This window comes from Homarus americanus, unplaced genomic scaffold, assembly GCF_018991925.1.
Source record: "Homarus americanus isolate GMGI-L3 unplaced genomic scaffold, GMGI_Hamer_2.0 scaffold16022, whole genome shotgun sequence".
In the NCBI taxonomy this organism is placed as follows: domain Eukaryota; kingdom Metazoa; phylum Arthropoda; class Malacostraca; order Decapoda; family Nephropidae; genus Homarus; species Homarus americanus.
The window spans coordinates 511875-539707 of record NW_024752245.1 but is presented as its reverse complement, the minus strand read 5'-3'; the positions used below and the strand labels follow the sequence as shown (position 1 = coordinate 539707).

Genomic DNA, 27833 nt, shown 5'->3' with positions numbered 1-27833 from the left:
ATATATATATATATATATATATATATATATATATATATATATATATATATATATATATATATATATATATGGGTAATATTTTTTTTTGCATTGAAGAGCATGTAAGACTTCAATAAACTAAAAGACAGGCAGTCTTCAAACATGGTTATTGGTAATGCATTACTACCCTACCTTTTTTTCTTTTTTTTTCTTTTTTTTTCTTTTGTTTTTCTTTTATCAGGCAGGCCGGGCAGCTCCCATCACTATTAGAGCTCAAGTCCAAATATCACAGATATGCAACTTGCAATAAACTGGCAAATAAATTCAAGCATGTTAAAAAAAAAAATACACAAAATTTCTTTGGTGCAAGGAAGAAATACATAAGAAAACAAGAGACATTGAATATCAAGAAGCATAGTAGAGATCAAGCAAAGATTCTGCCTTGTACAAAGACAAGAATCATTACCAGTGCCAAAAACTGTCCCATTGTATCATTACTTGGATCAGTCATCACCACCCATCACATCAGTCACTGGGTTAACCATCACACGGTATAAGACACATAAGGGGTCAATGTTATGTTGTGACTAGTAAATTTCACTAGCGAGTGTAATCTTAATTGGGTCCTATTCAATGGCAACACATAACTATAGTTGTCAGGATTTTTTCATTCAACACAACAGCCCATTTTTTCTTTTTTCTTAGGATGACCACCTGCTTAGCCGGATATTGATCCCCTTCAGTCATATATAACACATGTCAGCACTGTACTGTACCAAATATTCTTCTTTTCTCATCACACACCAGATCATACTGTATCCCTATAAATACCAGATTCAAGATTTCTTCCTTTTATCCTGCATTAACAGATTCATTAAATACATCTCCCTCCCTCACCCCAGTCTTCAAATCAAATTAATAACCCTTTATGCCAATTAATTGTATTCACATGTATAAACAAACCTAAAGTTCTCTTGTAAAGTCAAATCAAGACCAGTCTATTCTGCAAGCATTCCCAAACCCTCCCTAAAAATATAAAATAAATTAATTTACACAAAACTGAGACGAGCAAGAATAAGGTACCTTCGTTAATGAGGTTATCATATATAAATAAAATTTTCAGATCTTTCAAAGAACACACTGACAATTACCAACCAAGGCAAAGAAGCACATAAGCATCACCACTTGTTGAAATAACAATAATACAAAGCAAGGCATCACACCCTCCCCCATAGCACAAGCATCTCTCTCCCCCATTCTATCATGTAATCAGTCTTGTCGCGGGTTTGACTAGGAGACCACCAGGAGCCCACGGTCAACCCCTTTTACCAGACACAGACTCGACTATGGGACCAGCCAGGCTTGATGGATATCTCGCCTGACCAGACCACCATCGAGAGGCTGTAGTGAGTAATGACATTGTGATACATAAATTTACATATTTTTGCTGGATTTTTCTTTTCCTCTATCTGTGTAAAAAGAAAGTTTATTTAGCAATCTTAAGTAGCAACTCTCCATACACTTTAGCATAAAAACTATTGCCTTCATCAGATCTGCACCAAAATATACACATTTATGGAACACTACTCAATTATTGTTCTTGTTTTAAATGCTTCAACTACCAGGGTATCATCATCATCAATGCTTTATGCCCAATTTCCATGCCTGTGTGAGTTAGCTGCAATTACCTGATTAGACCAGAATGGGCCCCCAGATCACCAATGGAAATCCAGGTATTGGCATGCTATCTAAGTGAGAATGCAAGAGACCAGGGGATGGGCACGGCTCGGGTGACCAAGTTGCCATCAGCCATGTTTAAACACAGTTTTACAGTAAGGAAGCATCACCGACTTGATACTAATCTCCACTAATTATTATTTAAAAAATTCAGAACTGACAAATGAAATACAAAAATAAAACTATACAGGGTATTTTGCAATTTGACTGATGCAATCAATTCAATTCTTATAAGGTTTACTGGTTAAAAATACTTTTCCTATTAAAAACAAGTTAAGTATTCTCTTTATTGATTGGATTGTGTTAATATGCAAAGCTAGTTAAGTTTGCTGGATCCTGAACACCTATGGTAGCACACTGTCATCTTGTTCAACCCTACACTTATAACAGAGCCAGCAAGACAAGGATCTTATGAAGGGAGAAAAGCTTTAATTACATAACCAATCCACCAATTTAGAGGGCAAAGGAGTATATCACATGCCTTTGCATTACCTATAAAGTGTACTTCTGTTTAAAGCTGTGCTTGTTAAAATTTAGCATTTATCCCAATGCAGAAATGATGAGGCTTTCATGCAAATGCCAAAATGTACTTGATTAAACAGATGGGACTCTCAAAATGCCGATATAAACCACCTTCTCAAGTGTGTATTGAGTTCAACACAATTGAGTCTTTCTATCATGTCACACTTTCTGTAATATCACACATTACATGTTGAAAAACACAAGTGTTTTTATTCTCTTTGAAGAATGAATTTCCTTAGTATTTCAATCACATATAATTCTGATCTAAGAGTGTGTCAAGATCACAACTTGGACATATCAGGACATATTCTGGCTCACTTTTGAGCATCAGTGAGTTTTCTGGCCTTTACAAAATTATAAATGAAGGTTTTTCCAACACAATCATATATGCACTTATTACAGTGTCTACACCAAGAAATCAATTATCAATAAAAACAATGATAAACACTTATTTACACCAGAAGAGCAACACTTTATGCCAGCAGAAATAATGAGGAAACACAAAAAACTTGCTGTGTACAATGCAAACAACAAACACCAAAAAACAATTACAGTGTGGTTTCAAAACACTGATACAGTAAAGTCAATCTGCTACCGATTTAACACTGATCTGGTAAATCTAAAATATTTATTCTTGCACACAACATCTATCCTGTAGGTGCTCTTAAATGGCTTATGAATCTAGAACTAAAGACAAACTATAAAATAATTTCCTTTTGATTTGAATATGTCAAATATTTTAGGGATAACTGACTGGTTAATCAAAATGCTACCAAATTGGGTTAACTTCAAGAATACTACTACATACAGCACATGGTAAACAAAATCCCATTTCATTAAGAAACATCCTTTACAACCTTAACTTAACCTAACCTTATCCACATTATGTTGGGCTTGGTTAATTAAGTTACTACCAATGCTATCAATATATAATTTGTATTATTCTGTATTTGTTTACACAATAGTTCCCATGTGCAAATTAGTTGGAATTTTTTTGAAAATCAGAACTTTACTGAAATTTTTTCCTACTGAACATAATTTCTTTCACAAAACATCCAAGATCGTCATCATTAACTTCTTTCTACCTTTACTGATGTTTTACAAACCACACCAATTAATTTTCTTAACCTACAGACCTGGGTTTTGATTCTTAAAGGTTTGTACAATGATTATCCCTTGTAAATGAAGATGTAAGAATACTATATAAATTGAAGTACAAAAGTAACAAACACAAACAGCATCAATGATTCTACCAACTATATATTTTTCAGCAATTAGATGACAAAATAGTCCTTAAAGTGGTGATAGGTTAACATAAGTAGTTAAGATAATCTAAGTGTAATTCTTATGCCATTTTTGTGCTTTAGCTTAAATCAACCACTGGGATGTGTTTTTACATTCTCAGTTACGGAGAATATTTATCGTACAAACTTTGAGATCCTAAATCCTGAGATGTAAGCCAAAGCAGACACACCAATACATTGCCAGGCTTGTGCTGTATGTAAATAAATATCTGATACTGAATTATAAATAAAATTAAACATTTTCTGGTGAAGTGATCATGGTGAATGCTGAAGGAAAGCAGCGAGTAATTTAGGTTTATAAATAGATTTAAATTAAATTCATGAAGTTATACCTGCATCTGATCAAAAGCTTTCCAAGAATAAATTTTCTTTGCTTTCAAGCATAATGAAGACTGGATATTATTTTGGACTCACACATGTACAATTATACCTTTTGATTTTATCACTGAATATTCCTCTGCACTTATTCACACCATTACGGAAAATGGTTCATCACGCAGCATCTCTTAAACATTATTGGGACAGATTGTTCAAAACTTGTTCCTTAAGCCACATGCCAAATCAAAATTACATGCACCAATTATGTTTTGCATTAGAAATTTTGAGAAAAACTGTTCATAAAATGCAAAATGCAATGCTATTTATTAAAAAAAGAACAAATTCTCCAGATGTAGCACACTCTTGAGCTAAAGGAAATAAAAGTTGATTTACCTCATCATGCAAGTCTACCAAGAGATCCAATCCAGCGTTTCTGTTACACAGCCACATACTCCCGCATACACACGACAGATAAACGCCAATACACAGCACAAACACAGCGCCATCACCAGGTCTTCCCAAGCTCTCTCCGAGACACCATAACTGTCCCGGCTTAAAGAGTACACCATGCGGGATCCTGGGAAACCACTGAATCGTCTTAACGAGTACATAACTGGGGTGAGGAACTGTAAGGCATTATCATCCTCGAAATGAATCAGGCATAGCTCGAGCTGCTTCCAGAGGGAGGACGGTAGGCGCCATAATATTCTCTCGTACGTGCACGGGTGCATGGAGGCCTTCCACTGAATATTTTTCTTGCGCAGGAGGCAGCTAAATCTGTATGGAACATTTCTTTCAAGCATCTTTGAATGAGATTTCATGGAGGTGTGGCTATGACAGGTTCTGCCTAAACAATACCTTTTACTTGAAGAACTCTTTCTGAGGCACCATCTCTTATAATCTGGTTGGGTTTTTTGGCATACAAGATTTGTAGAGGAAGAATTAGGGCAGGAAGCCTGTTGTTTATTAACACAACAGAAAGTGCTGGATAGCACCTTTCTTAGAGGAGTTCTAAATAAGGATGTCACACAGCGCTTGACTTGAGGCCTATAGTGATAGCAGGTGCGTCGAGCTCCAAAAGGCCCGAGAATGAGACAGGATCCCTTGTCCATGCTCAAGTGCAGTGATTCTTCAATACTTACTAGTTGTGCTACCGAACCACTCCTCGACTTCTCTGGAGTCGATACTTCATCTTGAATACAACTGTAACCTTTTTTTATGCAACTTTCCACAACTTGTGAATTTCTAGTTGCATCATCACTCTCAGTATGACTATCATTTACTTTCTTAGCCACTTGTCTCTTTGGTAGCATTTTACCAACGTCACTTCCTACGGTTTCTCCAATGCCACTTCCAAAAAATCTGGGATCCTCGTCATAATCATCTTCGAACACTGTAGAGCTTCGTGGAGTCCACACAGATCTGGTTATTTGGGAACCAGACCGCGGGACTTTGGGTACATGGAACTGTCCGGCACCTGCGATGGGGGGCGCAACCCACTCTTGAATCTGCAAAAGGAGATTATAGGTGAACCTGGGAAAAACTGCATCTCATTTACCACCTACATAAGTGACAATGCCTACTTCTATTTACATAATGTGTAGACGTCTTCATTATCCGTATAGAAAAAAATACAATGCTTCACATCCTATTTTACTGTCTTATACAATAACAGACAGTATAAAAGGAGACAACTGCAGTATCTGGAGCACTACACACACAGACGACTACCCAATATACTGTACCTGCAAATTAACACAGGGGTCAGAATTATCTTTATTATTCACCTGCTCATTAAGCAACTGAAGTAAGTGGTAAAATTCTGACATCACCTGACATTTGTAACCACAAGGGACTTCCTAACCAATACTTATATGTAATTTATTTCTGTTTACCACATGAGGAAATCCAGATCCTTCCCCTACATACTTATTTAAGAAATTAGGTGGTAGTGGCAATGTGCAATTAGTCCTTTTGTTGTAAAATAGCTGAAGTTCAGAAAGTATACTTCAATTATTGCTATAAACCTTTGTGTATAATGAGTTAACCCCAATTACAATGTCAAAATACTAAAGAGAGTAAGTCATTGTAATAAAAGAGTTAAGATATTGTGCCCATGGAATATGGTCACTGTATTCAAGGATGTTACCAAAAAACAACAGAAATTCTTGTACTCAATGTGTAAGTAAAGACTTCTAGAGGCTGGTTCAACAATCACAGTGATGATAATGTTTTATAAGTTGTATTGTGCACTGTACTTGAAACAACACCAACCACCTTAAACAATCTCAAAAACACTCAGCAAGGTGTAAAATGAGATGAAAATATACAAGTAATTCAGACAATCTCAGAAATGACTCTTCTACTTCTGCTTAAATTTTTTCTTTCTTGAAATACTGAACACAGGAACACCACAGAATAGTTACAATTTAACCATGTACCGTATCTACTAAGGCTCACTTTTAGGGAGGTCAGTGGTGTAGAGGTACAGTTGTCTAGTTACCTTACACCACTGGAGTCTGGGTTCAATTCCCACTTGGGTTGAAAGTGAGAAAGATATTGTCCAATGTGATCCTACCAAACATCACAGGTTTCGTCTGGGTATTTGGGTTTCCCTGTGCTAACACTCATAGGGAATGGCCCTCATTGGACCTCCAGAAGACCAGTTGACTTTAACTAAAACCTAAAGAGCTATCCATCATAGGTATTATCACCATTCAGTTAACGTGGCCAAACATATGCTCATCTATAACCCAGACTTCTAGTAGTCACCTCTTAATGTACACAGAGACTACAAAGGATCTCACAAGACTTGACTAGAATTGCACTATCAAAAAAGTATGAGAAACATAAAACAATACTTAGTTATGATACTTTTCTGAGAGCATGTATTGTGCTTCATACTGTGATGCTACAACATGGTAAGCATCTCTTTCATAATGATGGCTGTGACTTGTGATCCAATTCAGAGTTAATAAAATTTCTATATAGAGATTCATGAAAATATTATATGAAAAACAGTGGCTTAATACCACTTCATATATAAACATGTATATGTATGTAAATAGCCATGGCCCTTTGTAAAAACTTTAAAATGATATACAATGAACTCACTTAAAAGATAAAACAGGTAATAACTTAAAGATATATTTGTAACGATTTATATACAATGCTGTTATTAAAGAAAGCCTTTTGTTGTTAGTAATATTGATCAAGTGCTGTGGATTAATAAATACATATACTGGCAGCTGTGTGGGAGAGTCACAGGGAAGAACAGAAGGAACATTTAACAAAGCATCCTCTCCATCAGCCACATTCTCATTTAAGAGGAAATAAAAACCAAGAGAGAAGAGATGCTGAAGTTCCCACTGAAAATGTCCTGAAGTTTTCACAGATAATGTCCTGAAATTTTCATCATAAATGTTCTGGCTTTACTGGATGACTTACAAGATGACACACCTCATAGCAAAGCTCACTGAACCACTGAAATTGAACTGTAAAATTATTAATCTTTTCTTAGTCACCCATGCCATCATCTCCGATAATGAAGGACAAATGGAGTTTAAAGATTCTCCCCATCCATGCAGGGTCACCTAACACAAGCCAATGAATGGAAAGATGAGAGAGAAAGTGTATCAACACAACATGTAAAGAAGAAAAGGCATAACAGTTAAAAGTATTTCTCAAATATTTCATTATCTATTTCATATGGATCATGGCAATTGAAAGGGAAAAATTATTCATTTCAATCCTTGCAAAACTGTATCAAAGACTGGTATTGTGCATCTGCTACTTTATGGTGCTTGCAACAGGCCACTGCACAAAGCTACCAACACGAATACGTTGAGGTAAGTTAGGAAGCTACGACAAGACAGACAACAGTCCATGTTATGCCAAGGGATAGCTAAGATCAGGTCAAACATTCACATTATGAAGCAAGGTCAGGTCACATTTCCAGATTACAGAGGAGATAAATCAGGTAACCAGGTTAGCTCCAAAGGCTGTGTGAAACTGTACATTTCCAATTCCCAGTTTGGTTAGGACAAAAGACTTAGAATTTGCAATACCTCAGGAATGATTGTACTCATGGTTTGTTTGTAATTTTTTATTACAGCACCAATCTCATCATTAGCACATGGGGGCAACCTGAAAATGTTGGAAAAATTATCAGCTTAATCCTTAACCAATTTTGAATGCCACAATGCTTCTCATAACAACCCGCTGTACTAAACATGGGGCTTTGAACTCAATACTTTTCTTTAGGGGGTAACATTAGCTGATGAGAACTACACAGAGAGAACAAAAAATCTTTTCTCCAAACATTTGAGTTAATGCAGTTTTGTCTTTTTTACTGTTGGGGAAAAAAAATAAATGTTTGAAGAAAAGTTTTGCAAGAAAAAGAACAGCCATCGATTTAATAATTGTATGAGGGAAAACAGGAAGGATTGTATTCCAAACTGACATCAATAATAAGCAAATGAATACAACTATAAAAAAAAATAAAAACATTAATCAATAAAAAAATAAAGTATTAGCATTAGGTTAGAAGACAATGATCAGTTTTGTGAAGTGTGCCATAAGTGTCTCAAATTCATACACATGTAATAAGCAAGACATCTGTGATCAACAAAATATAAGAAACATCAACATCATCAAATGCAATAAATCTTTGTGCTTAAGATAATGTTATCATTTATTCGTGCATTTATAAAAGGTGCATAAGAAATGATGCAGACATACATGGAATGGGGAAAAAATATAAAGAAGAATTAGAGAAGACTAAGAAGTAAATTTATATCCATCCACTTACAAGAAGGTTTTGTATACAATGAACATTTTGTGGAACGACAAACTTCATACCCACATTATCAACATTCACAACTTACTTTCCTTTGGTCTTCTCCTTCCGGGTTGACCTGACTGCCTGAGAGCGATTTAACGTAGCGAGGGAAGCATCAATGCTGAGGTCTTCGTCGAGAGGCATGAGAGCGGCCTCCAGTGCGGCAGCGACTAGTGGTGCCACTAAGGGGCCTTCCCAGTCTCTTGTCGTACGCACGGCAGGATCCAACTCGACAACCATAATGTTTTCACCCTGAATAACGTTGTAAATTTAATGTACTATTAACTACTAAATCACAAAATCTTAAATACAATAATAATTGTTGATATCGATATAAAACTGAAGCCATAAGTGTAAGGTGAGGAATATATGGTTGAGGTTTGTAGTACCTTGTATCTTGGGTTGTGATCAACAGATGCCTGCATCTTGGCATACTCGGAGGTCGGTCTCCGGGAAGCCGACGACACCGGTCTCTTCAAGGTACCGCCTGTTTGACGAACCACTGGCCGGAGCTAAAACAGATTGTTATTATATGAATACAACATCAAGTTGCTTGAAAAAGATTACTGGAGATAGAGGGCATCAACTGTATGTTGAAAAGAGTAAAACTTTAAAACAGTGATTCTTTATCTACAGTGCCTTATGCTCTTAAAACTAGAATATGTCTTTCCACTACAAAGGTAAATATCTAAAGAAGGTTCTGATTAATGTGTATTCAGACAGATGATATGATGAAGAGAGATAATAAAGGAGATATGTAGTGATAGGGAAGCCTGAAGGCTCTTCTGTTAAGGGACCCTTGGAGGAAGCTAACCTTGAGGAGTGAGGCAATGAAGCTAAAATGACAAGATATACTACAAAAGGTATGGTCAGGACTGTTGACACATGATAACTTTATGAATACTGAACATTTAGGACAATACTGTAATAAGAAAAAGAAGTTCAGCTAACTTTACAACAAGATAAACATGATGAAAGGAGAAAATTATAAGATATGCAGTACATTATTGTAAATCAAAGCCCTCTATGACTCCCTCTACTACATCTCCCTAACTCCATCTTGACTCTTCTATCCCATCTTCCAAACTCCTGTCCATAGTCAGTGATTTAGTTCATTTTCTGAGGGAGAAACACAGACCCATCTTAGCTCACCTTCCAGATGTCCTCATCATCATCGAAAAATGCCCGGGAGAGAATTTTTCGTTTTTCCTCCGGGGAAATGAAGTTCTCAATTATGAGGGCCTTCAGTTTTAATTCTCTGAAAGCAATAAATAAGGTTTGATAAGATTTCTGTGGTTAGAAATTAATTTAGAATACATCCCTAAATAATGCATTCATTTATATGGGACTTCAATCTTAACACTTTGAAAGCAAAATTACACATTGCTTAGACATTAATTATGTGTAGTGTAGGTGTGTGTTCATGAAACATGTGGCATATCCCTCAGTACACTATTTTATTTAAAGGTTGAATACTTCACTGGATTCTCATAATAAGCTAAATAATTACAATGAATGGCCCTTTCTGTCACACCTCATATGAAACAAACTGGAAACACATCCTGATACATTAACATAGTTTTCTGTAATTATAAGCATTTCAGCAAGTAATCTAGAACATTCAAACTTCTGAGAACCTTGTGAGCACATCCTGGGTGTGTTGGAGGTCCACACGATCTCTGCAGAACTCTTCGTGGAGGTCACCCATCTCCTGCTTCACAGACTGTAACTTGGCAAACAATTTTTTCAGTTTGCGAGTTTTAGCCTCAACTTCTGCTTGTAATGACGAAAAGGTAGATGCAATCTCACAGGATGAATCTTCTTCCTTCTCTAATAACTGTAACATTTCCCGTTCTCGTTTCTGTATGAATGGAAGTAAGAATACCAAGTTTAGATAAGATCATCATCGGAAATGTCACAATCCATATTACTGAAACTTTCTCACATAGGAACATAATCAAGAAGCAGTGAATAAATGAAACAATAAAATACTATAGCATACATATAACATTTTAGATTTAGCCAATGCATTTAACTGAAATTTTTCCTTATGTTGAAAAAATTGAATATCTTATACTATATAATGCTGCTCCCTGCAATGTGAGAAACAGGTACATGTTACACACACGCACCTTCTGTTCCATGAGCTCCTGTGTTCTCTGTTGTAACGCTCTCTGCTGCTCATTGGTGTGGTCGATAATGTTTTTCCCGCCAGACAGAAGCTTTGACTCCATGGTCTGGATACGGCTCATGAGCTTTTCTTGGACCTCTTTAGTGGCAGTCAACTCAGCCTCCTTGTTTTTCAGTTCCGTTAAGAACCGCTGCTTTTCCTGAAATAGAAACGTAGAGAGATAAGCAGGACATTCTCAGAGACACTGTCATGGTGAAAATTATTTTGAGTTATCACCAATTAGCTTAGAAGTAATAGTTTAGGGACAGACATTTACACCATGAGAGAATATTATAAGTATCGAGAATGACCACCAACAACAATGAGAGTTTCCCCGACCTCTCCAATCATGTGTTGATCATTGAGGATGCGGTTCCTCTCTTCATCCAGCTCCTCCTGCTGCTGGAGTATACTTTCTTCATCAACACCACCTTCTTCATCCTCCTCTTCCTCTTCATCCACATCCCCTTCCTCGTGTTTCTTTTTCTTTTTCTTCTTCCCTCCACGTTGCGTAAGTTGAGCCTATGGAACACAACAATGCATTACAATCAATGAACAAATAACTAATTTTCTCATAATACTACACAAAAACAAACAGGCATTTTATGGTGCTGCCATGCATTATGAGCAAAGGATTACTGTGCAATTAAACAGCAAAAGAAGAGGGAAAGATGTGTCTCCTGTCCACTGGAGCACTACGGGAAACAGGGAGAAACCATAAGCCACAACCTCCCTGCAGTGGTGCTATGAACATGTGCGTCTCCATCAAATCTCAGACTGACATGACATATGGAATAAATACTAATATAGGTTTTGGTAATAGTCTGCTGTACAATATTTTACATGAGTTAAGAAGTTGGAGGTTTTGTTGTTTACTTCTATACACCACACTCAAAGGTCTTCATGTTATCTTTTACAGGTCATCTACTCAACCTCTCTCTCTCTCTGGACTATCTTGTACAAGTCATCTATTCATAACCTCTCTGGACCATCAGGTGAAGATACAACAATTTTACCAACACTTTCCTCCAGACTAGTACTGTAAGGGTATTCAACTAACTATACTGTACCACTTAATTAGTTAATGTCAGTTCACACGCAAGAATTGGCCAACTGCATTAAGGGATTTTATTTATCGTTGTATTGCTTAAACGGCTTGTTACAGCGCCATATAAAAGGGAGCAGTCGAGAATGGAGGAACAATGACTAATACCCTCAAGCTTCACTAATTTGACACTGTATTTGTAATTTGATATTTTGGGCAAAGTCATTGTTATTTGTTGGGTCTGTTGTCCTAAAAAACTTGTGTTATTGTGGAAATTATTTCATATATTTCCATGGAAAATTAGTGATCTGTAAATAAAGCCTTGCAACAGCCGGCACTGGGAGCATTATAGAACTTTCGTATGTTTGGATGGTTAGCTTCTGCACTCATTCATCGTTGCTGTCAGGGGTGTCATGGATTTCTCTCTACAGTATTATGAATAATTTGCCTGATGAGCGTAAATGGCCATCAGATGATTTCACCTGGTTGTGACGAGTTGACTCTTTCTCGTAAATCACTTTAATCCCGGTGAATTAGTTTATATAAATAAACTAAGATTACATTACAACTGCACTGTAACTATTAATTTTATGAAATAACACTGAGTTGTCCATGCGAACTATAAACTAATAAATAAGAAAAGAGATACGTGTCAAACTGTGATTGGTTCCTATAGTTTTAACCAGGACACGGGCCTGCGGGAGCTCCTTACACCACTACTCGTCACAAGCAGGTGTTCCAAAAGAAGGACCAAGCTCAGTTTATCTATTGCATTATATACAGGTAGACGTAGACAAGCTTCAACACTGGCTGAGCCTCAAGAGAACTAGATTACAAAAAGGAAATTTTCAAAATATTTAGAGATGGCAGGAATGCAGGTAAAAAATCAGATAAAATTAAGTTGAGTTGTATATACCAGTACTATCCAGGAGTTGAGATGGAGTGTTTTAAAATGTATGTCAGTCACGTAGCTACATCAAGAAACTCGTCAATCACAATGGGGAGATTACACGGCACGATGGCTTCTTTTCCCATACACAAGATCATTTTTTACATAAAATTTGTACAAAGATTACTAACATAACTAACCACTATATTACAAACACCAAGTAGCACACAAACACACACGTAGTTTCTAAATTTGTCCACATACTTTACATTACTAATTATCTACTATTATTATTAATATGATCTTATCAACCTGTCAAACCATGCAACAATAATTTCTAACTACAAACCCTACCAATTCAATAAGTCCATGCAGTATCTAAGCCTGGGAAGTTAGTTCTGTTCATTTGTATTTCTTCACTTTTTTTCAGGTATTCTCCTCATATTACACAATTGGCCAGAATCAAAGTCAAATACGGATTCTTCCTTAATTTGTTTCCATTCACTCATTCTTACTTCTAAAACAGATGTGCCCAACTATTGTCTTCCCATTCCACACGGCCACAAATATACATCTGGTTTACCCTTGTCACTCCACACAACCTAGTACTGTATCATCCATCTGCAGTACATCCACCCCATTAACCACTTGGCAGCATGTTCTCTCATCAATCAAATATTAAGCTATTTTCTACAATCAAAATGAAAGGGTGTTAAATAAAGCATTTTCTCTTAAACACTTTACAACAATAAGAATGAATGAATGAATGACAATGAATTTTAGGAAAAAGTCTGTGTATGTGATCTTGTTTCTAGCCTCCCTGCAGTAAGTTAGAAGACTAATAAAAAGCTTTAATTCCTACTTACTTTAAACATTCTACTACTAAACACTCATCAGTGTGTGTGCTGAGGAAAAGGTTTCCATAATAAGTGAGTCGCCCTATAAAAATTCCTATCCATACAGCTGGCATATGCGGCAACAAACATGTGCACACTCATCACCCAAAACACTATACCATCCTAGACATTATACAATCATTAAGAATGACTGTAGTATGGGAGGGAGACCATACAACATGCTCAGAAGAGAGGTAAACCAAATTATACTCTATTAAGCACACTATCCATGAAGAATTCTCCCAGGTTTGACTCCCATGTAATTCAAACCACCCAAGAATCAAACCCAGGACCTGATTTACTTAGAGGGGGTGCTTACCATTTCACTACACCACCCCACCGTTCCCTAACAGTGATCACAGGTTACCTCTATCTCTCCCAGGTGGTCCGTGCAGTCTCGCTACCACATTACACAACAAACTCATCCTAACACAAAAATATTTTGCAGAAACAGAAAAATAGCAGACAACACAAACATCAGAGTGAGAACAGATGAAGAAAAGAGAAGTAACAATGATAGAGAAATTGGATATCAGGTCATATCAGGATTTCAAAGATGGCACAATACTATTTTTGGAGCCTGTGTGTCCTATGTGGATAAAGTTGACATTTATAGTATGCTGTGGGACCTCAAAATCAATGTCAAGCTAACTCTGAAACCCTGTACAAACATTCAGGGGTTTAATGTTAGCATGAGAACACTTGATTTTTTAGCCCACAACAACAAAACTAACATCATCTTTATAAAAATGCAGACAAAGGTTAAAAAAATATTATCACACCTGCTTCAAATCAATGACATAAACCCTTCATCTAAAGAATACTACTTTAATGACCATTCAAGGAGAATTCAAGATGGCTGTACAGTAGTTTGAGGAATAGAACCATAAATGAATAAAGGAAGTCATGTAGATTATATCGTTCCTCAAATTTATCTCCTTATGAATTGTGACAAGGTACCTGTTTCACAAAAAGAATATGTGAATGGCCTAAGGATGATTTATTCATTATTCTTTTGGAACAAGAATGAAAGGCAAACACAGGACAGAGAAACAGACTTTACCATGGTAAGGAAGAATGGAACAATACATTAAGACGAGCACAGGGTAGGAGATAAAGGGGAAAGGAAGTACAGGTATTGAGTTATAGGACAGCCTGGAGGGTCTTCTCATGTGGCCACTCCCTTAGTGAGGAGCTCCCTACAGGAGTGAAGTGCCGCAGATAAGACAAAGTGAAAAATTCTACACTCCTTTGCTGGAGCTACTTCACTGACAACTAAGACCACCTTAGCTATTACATGATAAAATATCTATTTCTAAATTCTAATGAATCTTTTTCTTCCACTTAAAATTTAGGTATTGAAAGAGTTTCTCCAGATACCTTTCGCTGCAGTATGAATTATGAACAATTACATACAATACACTTCTCTGTCCTCAAAACCTTCCTTTTCGTGAACTCAGAAGTCTGGTGCACCATGCAAAACTCTCTCTACTTAATATTCATTTTAGTACAACCCAAGACCAACATTACACCACAATCTTCTCTCTTCAGCTGAGCAGCCTTGAGGACTTAAACATAACAAGCTCAACACTCTTAACTCAAGCTCCGTGAAGCCAAGGAAATACAACGTAAGAGAAGGATACACACCCGCAGCTATGGTGATATCATCCAATCAAAATTCAGCAAGAGAGACATCATGTTTTATTATTATCAAGGGCCACAATACTGAATACTATACTATAAAATTCACCACATATGTAGTGAAATAAGATAACTTCATTTTGTCCATTTACATACTTCACCAAATATGTAAAAGGCCTTAAAATACAGGACTTATATATCTTAAAAGAACATCTGCCTTAAAATACTTATACTGTATACTGAATCTTAAAAGAACATCTTATCAAAGATCCTGCACAAACAAAGCAGACAGACCTTTCCAAATTTTTCCAACCCAATACAGTCAAGAGTAAATTTTGCTTAGCAGACCATTGAAGGATAAAGAAAAAATATTAAAAATTTAAATGGTTGGGATTGTGGTTATAATAACTAAGCATATTATGAAGAATATTGGGGAAATTTACTGCATATAATGTACTGCAAAGCTGAAGCACCGTGGTTGTGATAGCCCTCGTGCACTCAACGCAAATTGTTTACTGTATATGGCCATTACATCACTAGAGGCGCATTAAATACACTAATGTAAAATATCTTCCTTCATTGTATAACAGTTTAAAAAGATAATTACACTATTTAATATGTCTATTCAGTATAGCAATGCCTGCTTAATAAAGATATTTAAAATAAATAAATAAATAAATAAAAATGCAAGCAAAATTATTTTTACAAAAACCATTGCTCCAGTTTATCAAGTATTTTTGATATAACTAAATGAAAAGTTAAACTTTAATCATCAGTGAAACAATAGTCTTTTTTTAGTAGTTATATCAAGCAGACACTGCTATACTCAACAAATGCCCTACTTACAAGCTAATACTGTACTGTACTGTACAATACCCAACCTAATCATTTCCAGTCATGTTGCAAGACACTCATCTTTAATTTGTTTTCTTTGAGGTCTTACTGTCTTGCTAAAGAGAGCCTGATGCTTGGAAGATCAAAATACTGTATTTAGTTCAAGCTAGAAAAAAGCTGATAAAATACTGAAAAGTAAATGTCTGCAGCCAAGAAAAATGGTGCATTTAAAAGTCACTTTAGGCGTACAAGGTCAAGAGAGCCAGTGCATGTGCATGAGCATTACTGACAAGATATATTCCAGACTAAAAATGCGCCAAATCTGACTCGCCTAAACCACTCAATAAAGTACAGTCGTGTAAATATTTCTCCATCATCTCATGTACAATAGTTTAAATCTTAAAAACCACCAACTCAGACACAGAACAACAATTTTTCATATACAGTTTCTTAAAAGTGTTATTGATCGAGTAATACTATATCCCAAGGAAAGTTTTAGGGAACATCAACCTGAATTGTTAAATAATTGGCTGCTCAAACCACCAGTAGGTGCATTGGGCATGGGAAGGCAACCAACATCTTGGGAGAGAAGGGAGGAACAATACATTAAGGAGCAAACATGGGGGGAGGGAGGAGGAGGTGACGAGAGATGAAAAAAAAATATATATATATATATTGTGATAGGGTAACCCGGAGACACTTATGTTGAGGCTGCTTGCTAAAAGGGCAGCTCCCATGGGAATCAGGTGTTGCACATATGATAAGGCTGACTCTTTGCTCCTTCTTTTTACTCAACTTGAATATAAAGCAACTAAGGAACACCAGCTAACATATATATCAAGTACAGAGAGATTCATGCTTTTGAAAATAAAGTTTGCATTACTAATATTTTTTCAGGAGTAGAGATATGTTTGTGTTTCCAGCCACCATTATGAAGTATCCTAAATTTTGTGGTAATTTACCCTTCACAAATACTGTACTAGGAGTTTCTCAGCCAAACATAATTTTCGCCATAATTATTTTTAAACTTAACTTGGACGGGTGAATGTGTTTAACTGTTTTTTCCTTAATTAGACTATGTCAGATTCAACCTATATTTTCTCCATAGTCTCAATTTCTTCTCCATAATCTTGTGAAGTCTGAGAAAGAATTTATTTTACATTTGGTGATAAGGATCCTTAACAATATGGCCCAAACCAATGGTATAAAAAAACTAACAAATCCTGATCTCTACCACTGTTGAATAATAATAATAATAATAATCATAATCAGATCATGCATGCACAGTCCCTAAGATCCTGGTTCTCAAGATCAACAAAACTGAGAGGCACCGTTTAAGACAGAGTTGTGTTACGACAATGGAAAATGAGGCTAAGAGCTAACTATACAGTACTGGCATATAATAAAGGGGAGAGGGACTCACCCAACACAACAGCCTCACAGATATGTCACCGTTGACTATTACAGGAAGGAAAGAAATTAAAAAAAAAAAGTAGAGCCATGTTGACAACGGCTGGGGATTAGATAAAGTCAAAAAACAAAACAAAACAAAAACAAAAAACAACCAGAGCCGATTACTGGAGCCAAGACGGACCAGACTCACATTAGGGACGAAGTTACCCTCCTGACTATTAGAAATACCATTAGTTATACAGTATTTAAAATTAAGGTTATAAACTATAGCAGCAGCAATTTATATCTTATTCAGAGCAATATCATAAACATGACCATTTATTATATCTTCACTTTCAAAACTAAAGTTCTCTTCCTAAGCATCAAAGACTGCCACCACAGACCTTATAAAAACTTGAGGAAGAGTAGAAACACCGATTTATGGTGCAACACAAGAACAGTGAACCAATCTAAGCAGAGTTCTGGCCGTGGCAGACTGGGAAAGCCTGGTACAGTATACTGACAAGTGATGGAATCCTTCAACTTACTACTGTACTGTAATTGCCAACTTCCTCCTCTAAACCTGTGTACAATTATTGTCTGTACTGAAAACAAAAATAATGAAGGTATATGAAAGGCACTTGTCAGCAAGAACACCAGCCATGGGAACTGATAAACACTGATGAAAAAGAGAAGCTTATTACCATAATGACAATGTACAAAGACAGTCACATGGGTGGGATAAATGAGGTTGACAGTGCCATGTACTGTACTACCTAATTTCATTGTGTTAAAAAATGCCTCCATTCTGAGTCTTAGGTGTCTGTAACAGGTGTTTTACTTATTAACACTTTCGAAAATTAAGTAAATATCCTTAAAAGATAAAATTTCAGTAAAAGACGATAATAGAAAATTCATTAACTACAGAATATATTATATAAAATAGTTCAAACTTAAAACTAACGACAAATAAAAATGGACTCTGTCTGTTATCATAAAATACCCACAAATGGCTGAAAAGAATTTAAAGTTAAGGGTCATAACTGTGCCAATCAAAGAGCTAGAACAGTCATGAGGTGCTCGTGACCAGTATCATCCTAAGAGCAACATTCTCAAAAATCTAGAGAACAGTGGGCAAGGAACTCAAGTAACTATATGAAAACCAGAAGTAACAGACCAAAAGACAACTGATATTGGCACACCATAAGACCAGGATATATGCTGGCAAACAATAACACACTGAAAAGATTATGTACATGACCACGCTTGGACATCTGCGAGTCGAGAATTGGGAGACACTTTACCTTGAGGCGAGCAAGTTCCTGTTGATACTCTCTGAGGATGGCATCTTTAGGGTCCTCATTAATCTTTGGCTTGTTCTTAATGTTCTTGGCACGGTTGGCATAACGGAGAGTCGTTATTGTCTCATCGTAGTTGTAGCTCGCTGGCCCAATGTTGGCAACCATGATGGTCTTTGAGTTTCCTCCCAGCGAATCTGAGTTAATGTGCATGAACAATACATCAAGAAGTATGCAATCAAACTATCTATCTAACTATCAGTGAACAAGCATACACTAAAGTGCTGTACAGTAAGTTCTTCTATAACATGCGTTTTCATAGTGCAATTTGGTTATAATGAGATGAATGTATTAGGGAACACATTTTTTCTATAATGTGGATGCAGCGGATGTGATTTGCATATAACAATTGAATAAATGGAACTATGTCATTCGAGTAGGAAGAAGCAATTATGCAATCGCCTCGGCGTAGCATCATACAAGGCGGTAAGTGCCACCCCCGTAGTCATAGTACAAGTACTGTACAGTATCAGCTTTACTGCTTTTAATAACAATGCATGGCAAGAGTGTAAAGCATTCTGGTAGTGGTGGTAGTGGAAGTGAAGTAAAGTAAAATAAAGAAAAGCTATAACATGTTGGGTCCCATGTCAGTCATGTTGGTGTTCTCGAACTTATTACCCCCTAACCCCTTAATTCCCACTGAATCAATGGTTACTACAACACGATTTTTCTATGACACGGTGTTTTTCAGGGTACCCTGTACCGCATTATAAGAGAACTGACATGCGCTCAGTAAACGTGTTTGGTTTTATGGATGGGAACGCTTTTCAGGTAACTTAGAGAAAACATTTGTTAGGGTACCAATTGAAACAGTAAAGTGGCCAATGAGTAGGCGAGGAGTCAAGGGGTGTCTTGTTAGAGTGGTTATGGCACTATATGAGAGTTCACAAACCTCTGAGAGTAAATGGTGAGGAATGAGAGGAATTTGCGGTGAAAGAACGGGGTTCATCAGGTCTGTCTTGGGCCTGCTTCTACTTATAATGGTGAAGGTGCATAATAAGTTTTCCTGACACTCTCAACGAACTGCTAACTGATTACCAATGCCAGTATATATCTCCCTATTGTTCATAAAATACAGTAGTGCATAGATACATACCTTGCAAGAGGCGTGTGAGCTTGGAATCTCTATAAGGAATGTGAGTACTCTTGCCATCTACCAGCGCAGATATGACATTTCCTAAAGCTGATAGTGACAGATTAATCTTGGTAGCCTCTTTTAATCTGTCACCCTGAAAAGGCATCAGTAACAGTCAATACCTTAGGCTAGGTTAATGCTTTTCACTTCATGGGGAATTGGCATAGTGTTAATTCCTATCCAGCCTAGTTTTGTTTGACCTAAATATAACATCACCTCAAAATCTACCCCTACATTGTTTTCAGCTATCATGATATCTCCACACCACCACCAAATATTAAACTTTCATTAAACCAATTGGTAAAATCTTATTAATTAGTGAAAGAACTTTGTAAATGCTGTGCAATCACCTGCATTTACAGTTTACATAACACCAATATCTTACATTTAACAAATTGTTGTGTGTACAGTAATTACATTCAGCTAAAATTTAAGAGGATGAGGAACATACACAGTATATATAGAGCACTGCATAAACAAGCTACACAAGTCTTCTACCACTTACCACAGTGCCAGTTTTAGACTGTCGTTCAGACCCTGCCAAATCAACAAGGTTTAGCTTCCCAACTCTGATACGACTTTTACCCTTTTCGTCCACATCACTACATTCAATGGTGATGATGAAGATTGCATGAGACCGAGAGCTGTGAAGGTTCATGTTAGTTGACCTGAAAAAGTAAAATTAATTTTAAATTACAGTACTGTATATAAACAGTACAGTTATCAGAAATATATAAGATTTTGTGACTGCTCATAGCTCTGAAATATCCTAAGCTTGACAAGTGCATCAACTCATCTAATAATGCTCTAAAATTCTGAAATCTCTAAGAAAAGTGTCTTATATGAATGGAACAACTACTGTACTCTGAAGAAGATAGGTAAACCTAAATCTGAATATAAGTTCTTCATCTGATGATATCAATTACGTGTACCAAGTTGGTGCACTTACCGAGTATATTTTGCAATATTATCATGTGCCTGCAAGTGAAAGCTGCACACACTCACACTTTCCTCTAAGTTACACTGTTCATCCACTTATGAATGTATACATAGATGGGAAAAAGTGTCAAGGATAACTGAAAGAGAATACAGTAATCCTTACCCAACAGCTCTGTTCTGGTTCCCTACAGTCATCACATGCTGGATTTCATTGACACTTTTACACACAAACTGCTGGAGGTCCTTGACGAACACCCCAGTGTCTGGCCGCTCCTTCAGCTCTAATCGTCTCTTCTGGTCTTTCCCAAGTAAGTCTCTGTAACAAATACATTAATACAATAATTCTTTATTTTTTAGGCGTTTAAGTTTTTTTTCAACATTTTACTATCAGTGATGTTTGGTGTTACAACTGAAAAAAAATATTCTGTAATCTGAAAATTTTGTTCCTTCCTTGCAACTCCAAAGTACAAAGAAAAATAATTTCACAAGCTAATACATTCATTACACAGAACCACCTTCCTATTCCAATTCTTTGCTACATTCTTTCACTCTTACAAGACTTTTCTACTCATGTGTTGGGTGACCAGAATCAAGAGCAATCACAAGACTCTCTCTTTATCTACTGTCATCCACTCACTCCTATTGATTTATCATCCTATAAACCATTCAACCCCATGCTTGCCTATCATTACCACACACTTTCCCTGTTTCCTACATGTTCCTCCTCCTCATTTCTAATGCCTGCTTCTCCCCATCCTTTCATCTCCTCCTTGGTTTTCTCCTTTCCCTCCTACAAACTAACTGAATTAGACACTCATTTTATCACTCACCAGATCTTGGCCAGTTGTCTTCTTGTCACTTTTACCTCCATAAATCTCCTAGTTTCTGTTTTTCCAATTCTCTGCATTCTCTTCATCCAACATATTGCTCTAACCTAAGATATACTGGGCTTTTCCTTGTGGGTAATAGATGACAGACAAAAGGTTCAAAAAACAACTACAAGATAGGTACTACGTGAAATGCAAATGGGGAGCTAAACGTACCTAATTTCCTCTTGGTAAATTTCCAGATAGGAGGCACGAATAAGATACTGCTGGTTACTGCTGCGAGCGATGTGATTAAATATGTGTTCGAATGAATTTGGAATAACACCTCGTTGTTCAGGGTCATCACGTATACCTGGAAGAAAAAGAGCATGAAATGATATACCTTTACGAGCTTTTTCATCATTACCAGTCAATCAAGGTATCAAACTTGACAATAATGACTCACTCCTCCAAATATCTTAGGCCTGTCTTTTCCAGTCTTCCCACATAAAGTATCATACTGGGAAACACTCCTTTTAATTTCATTCGTCTATACAAGTCTCTGCTTCCCCTGGCCCTCCTACCCTCTATTTTACTCGATAATATCTCTACTACAGTAATATTCCAATTTATGTCCTTTCACAGATATGTCATCACTTGATTTATACCATCACCTCGTTTATGTTGGGTCTACCTGCACTTATGTTGTTCATGACATGTACCCTTTTTGTATCTGTCTCCTGAGCCACTTACCCTTTTGGCTAGCTACATGGACTACTTATTATAAAGCATATTCACATATGAAGACACTACATACAGATACCCAAATGACCCCACAATAAAATAAATAACAAAGTCCATAATCCAGCAACCTTGAGATTTGGGTTTGTTTTATATAACAATTAAAATTATTAAACCATATTTAAACATTTACTCTCTTGAAAAAAAAACTATTTCCTCTAAAAAATCAGTACAAACTAATTACGGAAGAAAGAAAAGAAAAAACATATTAAATAAGGATATTGGCAAACGCTTGCTCTGTACTTGTCCTCCACGAGTAATAATCACCAAGATAGATGCGAGTAACTCGTGTTTGATCCAGTTTCCTAAGGGGGTTACATTTGTCTCATAGAATTTCTTATGGTAAATATTTAACAAAGAATAAAGGAATAGTGTTACTACTCAGCAAAAAAGAAAGAGAGAGAGAGACAGTGCTGTACAGCCCAATATTTTACTGACAATCCAGCCAACAGAATATTTATCACACTCAGTAATAACAAACAGTCAGCCTCACCTTCCATCGTGTAGGTCTTGCCAGTGCCAGTTTGACCATAGGCAAAGATTGTACCATTAAACCCACTTAGAACAGAGTCAATAAGAGGTCGGAATGTTTCATCGTAGAGTTCTTGTTGCTTGGAACTGGTGAAGGGAGAAATAAAACAATGTTTTAGAATCAGTAACACAACTGAAATTAGAGTTATTAGTTTATACAGTAGCTGTGAAGAAAAGTCCTGTTGCCTCTTCTGCTGCTTCACGAACCCTGAGATTTAGATTCATGAATCTGAACCATTTATGGACAGAAAAATGCACAGCCACTGCTTCGGGTTCATGAGTCTGAATCTCAGAGCTCATGGAGCCGCAGGACTTCTGTTCAAGACTATACATGGAATGCAATGGCACTTACCATATCTTCAAGTCAAATTTGTAAAATTTCTTCTTTGTTAACTAACAAATTCCCAAACCTATCAAATCTAAACCGAATATCTTTCATTTTGTTTGAAAGCTGCTTCAGAGTACAGTACAGTACAGTACTGTACTGTCCTCTATGTAAGAATGGTACCATATTACTTTACTTTTACTTTTATCCTCGTAAATGAGTCGCATCCATCTACATCGAACTCAGATTCCTCCGAGTCAATTCTCCTGCTCTTGTACAACAGTTCTACAACACCTACTATATCAGGTTGATGTGTCTTGAGTAAGCTGATATGCAACATGTAAATGTAATAAATATATTTCCTTGACTCCTGATACAGTAACACCACACATAAACTGATCTTTCCCAGTATAGTACTGTACTAACTACAACTTCTGACTTGTTTCAATCATACTGAAATTCCTACCATTTTCAAATACAGTAATGTTTAAATGCCACACCATTACCATAATGACACAAGACTTGTAAGTCCTTAAATCTGTATCATTGTACCGTATAGTCGGGGTTAAAAGTTCGCTCCCTCCCAAAATGAAGCAGTATCGACCCCAAATCAGATAAAACAACACACCAACACCAGATGACATGCTGTCAGGCTAAGTAAGTTCAGAGACTCATTCCCGTGACTCAGTTTCACCACAGAATCCAAACTTTTGTCCGGGAGTGTACATGCACTCCAATTTATGTTCGGGTTTTGTTCTTAAAAAGCTTTTTATAAACCATGAATTTGCAAATCAAAGCAAATTTCCCTAGTGACTTCCATTATGTATTGGCAGATATGATCCTATTGGCCCTCAGAGGGAAGCTTCCTAAAGGAGTGAGGCATCGCAAATAAGAAGATAAGATAAGATAAGACCAACTACGATAAGATTATTAATCAAAAACAAACATGCAAGAGAAACAAAAGCTAAAACTCTTGGACATTTCTAAATTATTTATTCATTTGAAAAGAAAAATCCTACTTTTAAATATAATCCATCAATCAAAGTCTTTTATAAGTTTATTAAGTAAGGGATAACACAAACTAATTACCATTTTCTTATCCTGTTTTCAAGTGGTTGTTGGAATTGACTTCAGATATCCCCAAACAAGTCAACAATATTCACTACCAGTCATAAACCCACAATGAAAGTCATGTAGACTATTATTATCTACTCACTTCCAGTCATAAACAGCATCAAAAGTGAAGGTCTTCGGAGGATCAGTCTCCGCTGACTTGATGTTGCGGAGCTCCACCACGCCTCGGTCCACATCCATGTCAACCACCCTGGTAATGACACATTAAACATTCTCCCATTGTAATTTGTTCTATTTATAAAGTACAATTCACCCCTCACAAAATATTGGAAATTAAACACAGAAAAATCTTATTCTAACAAAGCACTGTATCTACAAAAATCCTCTTCAGGGAGAACTATTTTTTTTTTACAAAACTTACCATCTTCAAGAAAAAAGAGATGGAGGAGAAGGAGAAGAACATTGTGGTGGGAGTGCCTGCTTTTGAGGACTATACGTACAAAGGTTAGTACATTACATTGCTTTGCTATTACAGTACAGTATATTGAACTTATCTGCAACAGTAATACAAATGTTTTCTTTTTCAATCACTCATTTATTTCTTGGTAGCAATTTTTAACATTTTACAGAGGTTAAAAGTTATTAATAAGGAAACTGTTTGTGGATGCTTGCTCATAGCTCCTCACCCCATGGCAGATAAACACCATGAGGTCACCAGGCCAGCTGACTAGTTTGGATTAACCAAAGTCCAAAAAAACCAGGGTCAGGACAACCAAAATTAGAGTATTATATATTTTAAGTGAAGTAAAGTATTATTTATGTGAAGAATATTCATACTGTATTAGATTACCCCAAGTAAAGTAACCCCAACTAATAGCATTAAGCAGACGCAGTACGACTGACATACATTCTAGAACACTCCACCGCAACTCCTGGACAGTATAGTACAGTACAGGGGTATTGGTACAGTATATACAGTACAAATCACCTAACTTTATCTGACTTCTTACCTGGGTTCCTACCATCTCTTAATAGTCTGATAATCATTTATTTAACATTATTAAAATTGTAAAAAGTTAAATATTTAATCTTAGTGAAGCATGAATAATAAATAAGTATGCAGGTACTGTACAGTACAGTGAAAAAAAGTTATGGTGTTGGTGGGAGCTCCTTTACCTCTCATCACTGTACTACTGACAAGAAACTCTGAAATTCCTAGAGTAACTTATTTTGGGGTCCTTCCAGATATGGTGACAGCTGATAAGGGATCATTTTCTTGTACTAATTAAGTTTAACTGAATTAATAAACAAGGAAGAAATGCTACAAGACCATACTGAAAAGTTATAATCATAACTGTGTGTAGCATTACAGGTATAGTACTGTACTGTACTCTGTATATGAAAAGTTATGTAATTTCACAAAACAACAATCACAATACAGCATCCAAAGTTGAAATAATACATTGCTTTTCTAACACAATCAAACACCTAACTCTACCCACAATCACACTAAAGTCTCCACTTAAACAGCTCTTCACCTTTTATGGCCATTGGCGGTCTCCTGTTCATTCATGGGTCGGCACCGCACCACCACCTTCACCGTCTCCGCCGCACTGCCCTTCATCTTGGCCTCGGCACCTTGAACCATCCCTTGTGCCTGGAGGGTAAACCACATTTCAGGAATTAAGACCCTGTAAAGCTCTTTCATCCTTCAAATAATTATAGAACCATCGAAAATGTCAATGCCAGCCACAGTTTCTAGTTAACACTCCCAAAGACAGCATGAATGATGACAATTTCCCAATATGTCCAGGGAATAAAAAATCCATGTTTAATCAGTATGTGAGTTTTGTTATTGTTCTAATGTGATGGTAAACTACTTCTTTAATTTTGGAAATGTTTAATTTAGTTTCACCACTTTATTTTCATGTTTGATGGGATCTTTATTAATTTGTTACTTATGTATAGAATGCATGTTTTGTGGGAAAGCCAATGAATGTGAAGACCATTTATCAAGCAGACCTAACAGTCATGGGTAAATTTATGTTAGATTTAGCTGGTGTATAAACTCTACTCCATATAAGGCATGGTTTCTCTTTACTCAGTTACCACATCTGATTTCTAAGTTCTAAACAAACTCATCAATGTAGAACTTGTCAAAAAAATTATCAAGAAATACAGTGGAGGAGCTAAACTTCGCACTGTATTTCATCCCACAGATATAAAGCAAAAATCAGAGTTTCACACACTGTTCAATCCTAAGGTGTGTATGATTCTGAGGCAGTACTGTATTGTATAATTGTGGGTGGATCCTAAAATATAAAAATGGTATCCTACTTAATGTAACTGTACATACACAGATACCAATGATGATGCAGAGTTATATCATGAATACCTCTATGTATGAATTAGTTATAGGACTCTAATCTTTTGTAGGATTCTATTTAACATACAGGCACTCTTTGAATACTATATAGGCCTAATAAGAAGTCCACAATGTCTGGATAAGAGCTGCCTGTCCACTTATAAATATCCATCAACGATTGTTTTATTAATCTTTCCTTCCAGATAATATTAAATAACAGTATACATTTTTATTCCCTAGTGTCAAATGTGTAAGTATACACTAACTGTACTCGTTGTTTCCTATGTAAAGTTAATATTTTTTTCTTTATTCACCTTCCAGGGGTACTGTTCATGTGTCAGTGTAATCAATACAGTCATGAGCCAAAATCAAACTGGTGACTGAACTAGACTGTTATGTGACTGTGTCTTCCCGTGACTCACCTCCCAGACCGATTAATAATTATGCAATTAAAAGTCGTCACATAAATCCACAGAGGTTCACTATACACGTATACAATAATAGACATATAAACTGATAAATAAAACACCAAATAAAGCCAAATAAAGCACAAGAAAAGCCATTAATAATTTACTTTCATTCATCACTCTTGGGAGTCATGATGAAAAAAGAAAAAGTTACCTTGATTACAATTCTTTTAATACATTTCTTACCGTGATCATCGGAGTAAATACAACAGAAATAAGGCCCAGAGATCTATTACCTTAAAAATGTTCAGGAAAAAGGAATCATATCGAAGTAAAGGGCTACGTGATGGCCCTTAGCTCCATGACACACTACTGGAGGTCTGGAATGTTTGTTGTCGATCCATTAGCAGACGACAGACACCACCCAGGGCTGCCAACTGTACCTCTGTGTCATATACTTTAAACTAACATTAATTTATCTCATTTCTTTATAAATAATAACCCTAATATAACTAAATTTTAAAC

The 27833-nt window shown here is 36.3% G+C and overlaps 1 protein-coding gene across 3 annotated transcripts; it reads right to left on the bottom strand.

The window, feature by feature from the left end:
- Window positions 1–162: 162 nt before the first annotated feature.
- On the bottom strand, window positions 163–27730 carry LOC121855008 (kinesin-like protein KIF3B). Of its 3 annotated transcripts, XM_042349840.1 has the most exons (18): window positions 27605–27730; window positions 26075–26193; window positions 24679–24786; window positions 23100–23224; window positions 22043–22178; window positions 21163–21315; window positions 20566–20728; window positions 20022–20154; window positions 18872–19062; window positions 15348–15353; window positions 11210–11392; window positions 10833–11030; window positions 10338–10561; window positions 9853–9958; window positions 9090–9212; window positions 8747–8952; window positions 7928–8006; window positions 163–5368 (listed from the first exon to the last, which is right to left on the bottom strand). In XM_042349840.1, exons 2-18 carry the CDS (start codon window positions 26182–26184, stop codon window positions 4268–4270), a joined length of 3345 nt encoding a protein of 1114 aa, XP_042205774.1. In that variant the 5' UTR covers window positions 26185–26193; window positions 27605–27730; the 3' UTR covers window positions 163–4267. The 3 variants fall into 3 exon arrangements, with proteins under 3 accessions (XP_042205774.1, XP_042205775.1, XP_042205776.1); XM_042349841.1 differs by lacking the exon at window positions 15348–15353; XM_042349842.1 differs by lacking the exon at window positions 7928–8006 and having other exon boundaries at window positions 5153–5368.
- Window positions 27731–27833: the final 103 nt, after the last annotated feature.